Below are 12,430 nucleotides of genomic sequence, written 5' to 3'. Positions count from 1 at the left end.
GGGCTGAATTTTGCCTAATTGCAACTTAGATTCAGGCAAAAGCTGTTTGAATTTCCATGGGGAGTAAGAAAGCTATATTTTAATATCTTTTATTATCACAGTCCCTTCAGAACATTTCTCCTTTTGTTTATTTGGAGAGAAAAATCTACCGTTAAGTGATTTGTTAAAATATTAAAACCCCAGTTTGGCTGGCTCTCAAGCAAGAACGTAGGCTTCTATTATAACATATTGGGAGCTTTTAAACCAAAGCAATTCATAATAAATTTATTCAAATTGACACATTTCTGGTTATAATGTCTTCATTATTTCTTCAGAGTTATGAAACATGAATTATATCACTGTAACCACAACACTAGTCAAGAAAATGTAATTTTCTGTGAAGTCTGTTTGAACAGTCATCATGTAGCTCAAGGCATACATTCAATTGGTTTTTTTTACTGTTCCTTATATTGGTGTTATTCCAAAGGCTACAGTAATATTATAACCTCATTGCATCTAATTCTAAAAAATATTCTTACTTGGCAGGTTTTAAAAATACACAGCAACATAAAAAATTAAAAATAATTACATAATTAAAATCTATTAGGCATACATTGAAAATTGCATTTCAGATTATTTGGTATATTTCAAACACTTTCTCTTTAAGCAGTACATGCATTTTATCATCATAGCCAGCAAGCTAGCATATATTTTATTCAATTCAAATTAAAACTGAATTAAATTAGCATGGCATAGAATTCCTGAATCATGAGATCAACATAAATCAAAAAAGAACTTTTTAAAGGTTCTTTATAAAAATAAAAAGGTTCTCCATAAGAATCTTTTCTGCCTTATACTTCATTTATTAAATTCCTTTAACAATAATGAAGTGTATTATAATTTAAAAAAAAACCTCCAAAACCACAACAACAAACAACCCCACCTCTGAGAGCTTCTTTTACAGTTTCTTAGGATGGAATTTTTTTTCTCTCACGTTGCTGTCAGAAATGAAAGCCCCGAGCTGCAATCATTAAAGGTCTACATTTGCATTTTTCAGCAATCCAGAGAAATGAGAGCAGGTATTGTTAGCATCATTATCATTATAAAGTTCTTTGTCTATGGATATTCTAACAAAGTTGCTGGTCAGCTGTTTGTCAGATGCCTTGCCAGTGATCAGATAATCTTATAGCAGATTAAAAAGAACAGCAAATTAAAATTATAGCTTTGTGAACTCATAGCTGTTAAATCCTCTATAAACTCAAGTAACTGGATGTGGTGCCTAGTGCTAAAAGCCAAAACAGAAAAAACTGCTGAAGCTAAAAATAAATTAATGGATTTGTTTGCAAATAGCTGGTAGGATCTTGTCTCCTAACACAGTCCTCTTTCCCTCTAGTCCTCTTTGTTAAGACAGCTGTGGGACAACCTCACAGAACTAAAACTCCCCTAAGCCAAGACCTGTCCAGCTTACTGTATTTGGAACAGAGATTTAAGGATGAATATTAAAGTCAAAATGACCCTTGATAAGACCTTGCTGGCCTGAGCTACCAGTAAGAAGGATTGAGAACAGTGTGCAACTACTCCCTTCTGGAGCAGTGGGAGACAGTGTCTTCTCTGCCACAAGTCAGACCAGTTTAGATGGCTCTTTGAATAACTGAGCTGAGTAAAAGAGGCAAACTCAAAACCTTTATTCTATGAATGAATCTTTACGGACCTGCTATGGAACCTGTCCAAAACCAGCTCAAGCAGACACCCCCAGAAACAGTGTGTCAGTGTGTTATCTGCTAAAAAGTATCAGGAAAAGTGGAAGCCAAGGAGTTTACTGTTCCTAGGGAGGTTTGAGGTATGCATATTTTATTTCCATTTTCTCTTACAAAGCACTTTATTTGTATTATTTTTGGCTATGATCAGATCTATGTGTATCTCTAGTTTCCATGAGGAGTCAGTCTGGAAAAGCAGAGTCCAGCACAGCATCCTTTGGTAAGTCTGGACCCTGTTTAAATACTTTTGCTGTAGTGATTACTGTGGAAGATTTCAGTGGAGGGCTGCCACTGGCAGCTTTTTCCAGCCTTCACCCCAGGGCCAACCAACAGCCCGTGTTCAGAGTGCTACCACGTGGAGCAGCAGTGAGGCAGCAGGTCCTCAGACCTGTGTGATGCTTTGGAGGTGAGGCAAAGCTATATTCCTCTGCCCAGGCAATCAACTCCATGTCTGCTTCCTGGTCCTGCACAAGGTGGGAGAACAGCTGAAAGACAGTGTCTGGTGTAGTTCCCTCACCACCTTTTTGTCTACCTCTGGCAGATGATGCCATGGTCAAATTCTCTTGGTACACCTTGCTGCAAGGGAGTCATGGATGTGCCAGAAGGGCCTCCCAAACATGAGAGGTGTGTGGTGTTAGTCAGGCATTGTGGAGAACTCTTCTGAGTCTGCTGCATAGATTTGGGCAAGATACTCTGACCTGAAAAATCTTCTGAACTACTTGGCAGCACTGAAATAGGACAGGTGAAGTACTGCCATTGTTTCCAGAGCTCAGGGAATGAATGCATTTCCACTGTCCAGTGGCTGCATAAGGGAACAGAAACAATTTAACAGCTACTGAAATTTGTTTCCATACTAGGATTCCACTTTTCAGGAAGTAATAGTGAGAATATATCAAACTGTTGACCCTTTGCAAGTGGGCTTCAACATAAATTAATTGTTGTGTTAAAAAAATGAATTTTATATTTACTCTGCAATTTGGCCCTGAAATGGAGGCTCAATTAGAGTTTCAATGATTTACTAAAGATGTTTTAAACATAATGTCCAAACAATGCTACATAAATTAAACATGATGTAATTGAGTGTAACACTAAGTGGCTCATCACTGTTGATTCATGTGGAAATCACTGAAATTCTACCGATCATTATGCATTCATTCAGTATTAATGTAGATACCATATGTGCTTCCATGGGGATTCTAGTGTTACTCAGCATTCATTAAGTTTTAATGTACCATTAAAAAGGCATCAAAAGACCCATCTAAAAACACTGCCACAAAGGTAGTTCATTTAAAGACAGTTAAAGCAGCATGTTTCACTTAAACATTGCAATTCAAAGTAAGGTAACAATGAATCAGCAGAAACAGTTCAGGAAAAAATAGCGTTTGATTGCAATCCAGGCAAGAGTGTTTGAACTAAAGGCAATACATTCACCCTGTTCCAGATTTCTGGACAGCTGCTTGTATTTGTAGACAAAAGTCCTTAACATGCAAGTACATGGTCTTTAAGTTTAAATTAATGACTATATATCACATCCCTAAGGTTTTATGTTTTTTTGTTCACTGGCCAGAGAACTGAAAAATCACCTGTAAATCAGGTGATCACATCTGTGAATAAACAGGATTCACAAGATTCTATTTAGCTCAATGTTTAGTGCTTTAGAAGCATGACATACAACCTTTTCTCAAACTTTGATCTTGTACAGAATAGGTATAACCTGTAGGTGACTTGCAATAGCAAAAGGAGACAGATTAAAAAAAATAAATGTGTCTAAGAAAAAAAAATCCTCTTCCCAAGATACTGAGGGAAATAAAGCACAGGCATGCTCAGACCTACCTATTTGCTTTGGCAAACCTTGCTGATATATAATTAATAAAATGACAAAAGCATACAAGCCTCAAATGCCTGTGGCATAACTCCTGATGTTATGTAAGGATATGAGTGGCACAGAGAGCATGAACGGGGATTGATAAGTTAATATCTCTCTCAGGAAAAGCACTGGAGAGGATTCAGTTAGACTAGCAAGTAGAAGTTCACAACAAACAAAAAATTGTTTTTCAGACAGTGTATCATTAAGCTGAAGAGCTCCACATCACACAGGAATGTGTCACTGTTCAAAATTTATCGGAGTTGAAAAAATAAGTTGCCAAGCTCTTCAACAAGACTATTTAAGACTATTAAATACATTAAAATCATCTTCACTTTGGCATACTCAGAGCTAAAAATTGTTGAAGGTTTAGCATACTTGGGGGTAAGTATTACTTTGTGTATTTTATGATCTTATGTTTTTCCCTAAGAATATACTTTTGATCATTGTCAAAAGCCAGATAGCCAACTAAATAAACCTTCAGTTTGACCCAGCATAACTATTCTTCCTTTATGCTCTGAAGTTAGAGCTGCCTATTGCATGAAGGTACAATGATTAATCACTTGCATTCATGTAGCAACTTTTGTGTTGAAACATGGTTATGTCAACCTAATCAGTTTTCCCTTTTTTTTTTTAACTAAAGCAACCCCATTCCTTTAATCTCTCTTCACATGGCTTTCCAAGGGTCTTGTTTTGTTCTCTCACCCAAACTCTCTTCCACTGTTAGGTAAACAATTCAAAGAGTCAGAATTCAATCTGAAATTTTGCTGCTTTTAGCATCTTTATTTTTCACTTGGAGATTTGTTTGATTCCTTCTTCTGTTGCTTGTCCCACTGATGATCAGGCAACTCACGTTTCACATCACCTCTAAATTATGTTTTTAAAGTAATGTAATAGTTACACAAGACACACCTATTTCCTTTTCCTGACAAAATGGTCTTGCAGACTCTTCCTTACACCTTTTCAGCCTTTTATCTTGAGTTGGCAGGAAAGGCTATGTGTTTTATGTCTATTGAACTTCCAAGCACACCTGACTGTCTAAATTTTTTATTTTTTTTTACTTCAGAAATTTTCTTTTAAAGAACACAACAGCAGACAGAGTTTGAATAAAGACAAAAAAGTCACTATTTACAGGTAGAGTCTTGCAGCCCATGTCCCCCAGACCTCCCTCTCTCATGCTTCCTTTTCCTGAGGAGCCAAGCCCTAGGTGAACTTGATATATAGATCTTGTGCCTGTGTCTCATGGTAGCTTCTGTTAAAGCTCTTAACACAGATCACAGTGGAGCTCATGTAGAGGTCACACAGATGTGTAAGAGATGGTCAAAACATGCTTAAAAAGCTGGGGCCACCAGCAGCTCAGCTGCCTTCTGACCATTCAAGAACCACCCTGGCACTGCTGCTGCTCTTGAGAAGGGTTAACAGCATGCCAATCCTTGGCCGTGAGGCACCCACCTGTGCAGCTGCCTGGGTGCCCAGCTTGCTCCCAGTCCTCTGCAATTTAAAAAGGAACTTTTCTGCAATCCACTTCTTCAACCTCTGCTTCACCTCCTTGTTTCACTTAGGTGCTGAAGTTTAGAATTGCAGCAGCTTGGCGTTCATAGTGTAGGGATTTCCTTTTTGGTACATGCACTTTGAAACTGCAGGTGGTCAAATACACTTCAGTTAGCAGAATGCAAGTGTTTAATTAGCTTTTAGCAATTGAAGCAATGGAATAGTGTCTGCTGATCACACCGATCATGCTGTTTAACCAAAGGTGACCAATTTCAGCTCCCGCATTCCATCTCCCCATTTAGTTCAAGTATTTAATTTAGAAAACTGCAATCAGCTTAACTACTTAAAATAATCTATTGTATTATTGATAAATCAGAGCTATATAAAGTCTTAAGCAAATGTGAAACAAATTCATTTTTTCTTGCTTTTCCACTTCAGATTAAGTGTGACTATAGCCTGTTAGATTTGCAGTCTTTCTTGCTCAGGATCACATAGGGGGAAAAAAGGAAAAAGATATTAAACAGGCAGACAGACACATATAGCTGAGGGAAAATTGTGAAATTCTGGGTCCAGCTATAGTTTATTAAATATTTTTAAACTAGAAATATTTTAACCATTAGTAAGTTCTGTAGTGGTTAATGTACACCAGCACTAGCACACTGAGTACACTAGTACTTGCAAACAGACACTGTTGGACAGATTTTTTCTAACAGCTGTTAGAGATTCTGTGGACTTAACTCTCCCTCTGCCCTGGGCTGATTGTATGCTTCAATTCCTTTACTCTCTTTGGATGTTCACCACCACATACACAAATCTCATCTTTAATATTTGAATTCTTTAAACTATTCTTTCACTTGTGACCATTTCCTTGGATGTCCGGTATTTTAGCGTGTTCTTGTTGCTCTGGCTGGGATGACATCAAACGTAACAGGCAAAGCAAAATCTGCCCTGCTTAGTACTGAGAACAACTGATAAAATAGATAAAGAGGCCAAAGAAAGTTTATTCCATCAGGTCTGGTAGACTAGGAATTTCTGAGTATTGCATTCTAGTACTGTCTTAACAAGCACAGCTTAAATATCATGCTTGTTATTTGTATCAAAAGTGACCCATCTCTCAGTAAAATGTGTACCAGTTGCTCTGAGAGTATTGAAATGACTAAGAGTAAACTTAAGAATAAGCTTTCCACCCTACCCCTCAAACTCCTGTTATAAGCTTTCCTTGGGAATGCCCAGACACTCACGGAAATTAATGTTTTAGAAATCACCAAGCAGATTTGTTGAAACAGAAGACAGTTGTTCTTCACCCAGAACAGCTGCTATCAACAAAACAGCCACTAAAAATACACTCATTGTACAATCCCAAAGTGCTAACAAGGAAACATCACTGGTGTTTGTTTATAATGACACTGCTATGTTATGGGCACGAGACTGTTATCAAAGTTTGGGAAGTTCACAGAGGAATTAGCTACTTACATTCCAATTAAACTCTTTGAGATTCTTTTTGGCACTAGAATTCTATTTCAGCTGGGAATGACACAGCCCTAATTATTTCCAGGTCGATACATGCACAATCACTGAAATAATACAAATACTACTACTACTAAGTTGGAAATTCCTAAAATTATTCATTTTCTTTTTGGATACATTTATTTTTCCTTTTCCCAATGCTAAGAGATTTTCTTCCATCACTATATTAGCAAATGTGGAACATGCTGTTCAAGAAAAGCACCCAGATAAAAAAAAAACAAAATTCCTTTTATCTCTACCTCATCCCTTCTCCTTCCCCCTCCCATTATTTTTTTTTCTCTTAACTGTCTTGAATAATTTAGGAATAATTTAGTCCATTAACAGTTTTGGCAATCTTTTCATGGTGATGGGGGGATGTGAAAAGAGAAGTGTTCATCTCCTATTTCACTTAAACACTAGCTGTTGTACTGTTAGTGAATGTGAGGTTTAATACAGCTAAAAATGAGAAAACTATACATCTCTTCCAAATAGGCTGCTTGAAAACATAAACCCACCAAAAAAGTAAATTGCTTATGTTAGTAAGTAGGAACAGATGACAAAAAGTAATGCAATTTTATGTACAATACATCGCAATAGACTCTTGATGAAGAATTTCTGTGTTAGTTGCCATACCAAATAGCTCTTTCAAGGAAGATAAAACAGAATTAAGTATTTAAGTTTTTAACAAGCATAGTTTTCCATACTTGGAAATTTCATGTCATCTTAACAAGGACAAAGCTCTCACAAAGCTACCTAATCAGAAATTTCAAAGAAAAAACATCCATCCTAGCTGTGATTTTTCAATTGGTTTGTATAAAATAATCCCTCATACAAAGCAAGCTTTTCAATTAGAAGCTGTGAAACATTTCCATTGATATTGCTACAGCTTTGCTTTATCACCAAAATAGACTTCATAAGCAATCTATCTACAAGTGATATTTCAGCTATGCCATCAGCAGCCAAGCAGTAACAGAACACCACAGCTCCAGAACCTCAGACCATTCACAGCATCCACAAACACTTTTGGGCCCATGATTGTTGCAGTTCCAGTCCAAATACACCGTTTTGACTTCAGCCTCACAGTCAGTTAACCCAGACAGAAAAATTAAAACATGTTCCCTTTTGCAAGAAGCTCTATTTGGCTCCCAAGCCACCTGCTTAGCCACTTACATTTAGTCTTTTATCTTGCTGTAGTTGTCCAACACCTCATCGGATGCAGTCTGGCCAAGCATTCAAGTACACCCTACTGCTCAACAGCACTTTTTCCTTGTTTCTATTTAAGAGAAGTACTGCAAACCTTTTGGCAACATAAAATGAGATTCTAAGTAGCTCCAACTGAAAATGTTTGCTTTGGCCAGTAACAGCTATCTGAAATAAACAAAGTTTAAAGTATTAGGTGCTGTCATGTGTGATTCCATGCTTCTTGTCCATATCCACATAATTTGCATGTCTTCCTTGGAGACTGTCATGTTGTATGTTACAATTACAAGTAGCTGGAAAAACCCAGGCACTGATTACATAATATACATCCCACAATGGAGACACTGAGTGGTCCAATATCTTGTAGCTGGCAAAGTATGACGCTCTTACCTTGGCCTTTAGTCACAAGAACATTTCCAAAAATTATCTGGTGATGCTGTCCCAGCAAAACTGCTCCCTTCTCCAGGTACATCTGTTTTACAGGTACATCTTAATTTTATTCTTCCGTAGAATAAATTTAAAAATATATCTTCTATAATAGCTAAGAAGATAATTTTTACTACCTAACTCTGCTTTGCTAGCCCTCCTTAACTTGAAAGCCCTGGAGTCTGAACCGTGCACTGTGCAATGTGGATACCTGCTGCTTCTTCAAAGAACTGGTACCAGTAGGTTATAATGCACCTTCCCTGGGACCTGCTGCTCTGTCTGGACAATTACACTGACATTTCATTTACTTCAGTATCCTGACTTTCATTCCCAAACATTTGCATCTGCCATGCAAAAGCAAGGGGATTATAAGAGGTATGGTGTAACTAGTTGCCTCCTGTTGGAAAACATGTTATATATGTTGTCCAAACTATAAGTATTCTTACTTTAAAAATAGTAAAAAATATTAAGTAAAAAAAAAAAAAAGGGCTCAAAAAATTGTCTGTTTACCCTCCATGTAACGTATTCACAACAAAAATTAAATGCTGCCTAGCTTGGGCTTGCAGTTACTAGAAACACCTTTTTCTTGAACAGAAATGTTTTTATGGTTGAATAATGAATAAACACATCAAGTTCATCAACAAGAGTTTCTCTCTAGTAGACTTTAATAAAAGAGTGTAAGAAAAAAAAGCATCTGTAGAAATACAATAGCAAGATTTAAAAATGTCTTACATATACGTGTTGGAAGAAGAGGGAAAGAGAAAGTTTAGCCAAAGAAACTTGCCAGCTAGTAACAAGTCTCATTGAAGAGTTTCACAGTACTATAGCATGTGTAGACATTTCAGTTAGTTATCAAGCAAGTTCAGTTACACAAAGAAGAAACCCTAAAATTCAAGCAAGGTGGTTTTAATCTCTGTTACACAAGATGATATTTGCCTTCAGGAGTTCACATGAAAAGGCAGTTTATTTTTAATATATGGGACTAAGAAACATACAGTAGTACAGTTTTGTTGTCAAAACTAAAGAAAAGAACAAAGTATAATTATTTGAACTTTCCTCAAAACAAGAAATTGGACCATGTTGATTTGTTTGAAAAAGTGAAACATCATATATATTTTTATTAGCACAGATGGAGATTAAATTATTTTATTAAATAACTTTGGTCACCTTGGCAGAGAATACCAACATTTGAAAAAAACCCCATGACTCCCACACACCCAAAGTACAAGGAAAAGACTCTTTTCTTTGCAACCCCTTCTCTGGCAGTTTCAGATCAGCATGGTGTATAGGAATGCCTAAAACACAGACTTCAAATATCACAATGAACACAGACTAGAATCCAGAGAGCAAGTTACAATTTTCAAGTCTGTCCCTCAAGACACAGTGAAATCTAGAATGTAAGCCCCAGTTAGAAACTAGAAAAGCCCCTATGTCTTTTATCTCACTTATTTTCAAGTGAAAGTTGAAACTTTCTTTTGTAGTCAAACCCTGAAACAGGTCTTTTGAACTACCACGTGAGCTTCCACCACCCTTGGAATGAACTCTTGATTGGAGGCAAGAACAAATAGGACATGGAAGTGGTAACACACATTGACAAGGGACCAAGACACAGAAGAGAAAACAGGAGTGAAAAGCAATGAAAAAAAATGTTCTTCAGATGTCTTTATGAATTTCTTTTTACTAAAATATTCCTTAAAGGGTTTCAGCATTAAGTTAACACCATAACTTGTAATTGATAATTGACTCTGGACTAGGAAAGTAATTAGACCTCTTTGAGATTATTGCACAAAAACCTGGCAGCAAACAATTTTAAAATGCACACACAGATCAGTTACTGAAACTGAGTTACATAATGTTTCTAAAGTACAATATATATATATATATAGTTAGAGAACAGAAACTAAATACAATTGCTTAATTTTAAATCAAGTCCAGCACAAAAATATTTTAATATGGCAAATACCCCAGGACTTGCTGCATGCATCCATAATGTAGCTATTTCATCATGAGTGTGATCATATTTCCACCCCTCCCCCAAAATGTATAATCTTGACAAGAAACTCAAAATAGATAAAATACAACGTCGAACATTTTCTTTTAATAGATTCCTATTTTTGTATTTAATGCTGAATCCATAAATATGATATCTGACATAAGCATGATTTATGTGTTTTTGTGCTGTTTTAAGATTGAAATATATTAACAAGTCCAAAGTTCATTTTTTAGTTATACCTTTAGTAAAAAAAATATTCTATTTCATTAAGTATCAAAACTGGAATTTGTTTTCATTAGTAAGTGACTATATGTTGACGGTTACTTAAAGACATAATTAGTTCACGAAAATTATTGCTTATCTAAGTTCTAGGTGAATACTATATACAGATATTTAAAGACTAGTTGAGAAACATCATGTCATGCTACTGTTAAGAAAAGATTTTGAGTAGTACAAAAGTTTCCAATAATTTATGTCCTGATTTTTTTGTGTGTGTGCTACCAGGAAATACAATTACAGGAAAGTAAAAAAAAAATAATCCAAATACATATCCCAATTACTGTCTGCTAAAGGAAGAAAAACAGCTATTTTTTTAGACAGAAACAAAGTATTGCATTGAATTAAGATTTCTACTAATTACAATTTTAATTTAATAAAGTAATATGGAGGCAGCATGTGGTATATTTAAGTTCATACAATCTGTTAAAGTAATACAATTCAAAATTAATTATTTATCTAAACCTTTTAGGTCTCTTCCAATCTGTAATTTCAGCATAGTGCTACATCTTGTTTAGTCTTGAAGGCTAAAATCAAGAATCTTCAATTCTCATTCTATCATAAGCAAAGCTCACCTACACCTTATCTTAAAACTTTTTAGCAGCATAGTCAGCTTTATAAAGATAAAAAGGCAAAATATTACTATAATTTACATATTCTAATAATCTTTTCAAGGCATCAAAAGATCCAGCTTGAAATTGTTATTACTGTTGACAAAAATATATTAACATATACTTGCATTTACACTTTCAAAAATTTATAGTTAGTATTAAGTTGGCCTATGAAGCAGTAGTAAAGTGCAAAGTATTTGGTATAATATCTAGGGATTAGCCTTAGCTTCTGTGGAATACAAAGGATTAAGCCTGGCTCTTCCATTGACGGCTATGGTGTTTGATGGAGGACCAACCTGGAGGCATGGTGGGGGGAAAAAAAAGAAAGAAAAAAAATTAGAGAAATGTTAACCTAAATTTGCAGATTTTTATCACTGTAATATGTTACACAATGTTACTTCATTTAGTGTTTTTCTCATTGCAATGGAAGACTTCCTATATGATTTCTTAACTAAGCATATATTCCACAGAAGAGGAAACAGAAGACATTTCTTAGAAACTTATTTTATCCTGACTAAAAATTTCATGTATAATTATTCAAAAGACACATAATTTTTAGTCCTTCTCCACACCTGGGGGGAAAGAAGTACTTGAAAAACATCACTAAACCAAAAATTTATTACATATTGAACAGACCTGATTTCTTACTATATCTTCTAACACTTTATACTATATTAATGTTTCTTTTATCAGAAGCAAACCATAACTTTTAGCATAGATAGCCAAAGCCTGATTTTTAATGGAACTGCATAACCCAACAGCTCCAATTGGAGTTAATGGGAGCTGTAGATACTCCACAGCCATGAGAACCACATACCACAGCACACAGTTTACTAAACACAATGAAAACATTCTCAAAACAAAAATCAGTAAAAAGAAACCTCACTTGACCCATTTTAGTTTAGTAACTACTGAGGGCCCTATTGAACAGGAAAGACCAGCAACACAAAAGGCCACAGATCTCAGCGCTGCATACTCACTACACAGTAAGTAAAACAGAGGGAGAAAAAAATTAAAGATCTTGGCAAGTCGTGCCAGGATTTTATTTTTTAAATTATTCTCAGAGCTGCAAGAAGAGAGATTATGGTAAGAGGCAAAAAGAGAAGCAAGTACCTGACAGACATCTCTCATTGCTCAAATGGATCAGATTATTACTCCTTTTGGTGACTGCAATACTGGACGCTATGAGGTGTATGCATTCTAGAAATCCTCTCAATTCTCAATAGCACTTTTGGGTGCAAATACCTTATTGATACAAAATGCTTCATTTCTCTGTCCCACTACTGCCAGTTCTCCGTGTTAAACATAAAATGAGACCATGTTTTTA

General features: G+C 35.7%; 1 protein-coding gene across 13 annotated transcripts in view; it reads right to left on the bottom strand.

Moving 5' to 3' along the window:
• Nucleotides 1–8,856: 8,856 nt before the first annotated feature.
• COBLL1 (cordon-bleu WH2 repeat protein like 1) overlaps nucleotides 8,857–12,430 on the bottom strand; it is a 78,784-nt gene continuing 75,210 nt past the window's right edge. For all 13 annotated transcript variants that reach the window (XM_064434670.1, XM_064434662.1, XM_064434665.1 and 10 more), the window contains one exon: nucleotides 8,857–11,399. In XM_064434670.1, the coding sequence (XP_064290740.1) occupies nucleotides 11,313–11,399 (87 nt within the window). In that variant the 3' untranslated portion in view covers nucleotides 8,857–11,312. The remainder of the gene's footprint in view (nucleotides 11,400–12,430) is intronic.

Source organism: Passer domesticus, chromosome 10 (genome assembly GCF_036417665.1).
Source record: "Passer domesticus isolate bPasDom1 chromosome 10, bPasDom1.hap1, whole genome shotgun sequence".
NCBI lineage: Eukaryota > Metazoa > Chordata > Aves > Passeriformes > Passeridae > Passer > Passer domesticus.
This window is presented reverse-complemented; position numbering and strand designations above follow the sequence as displayed.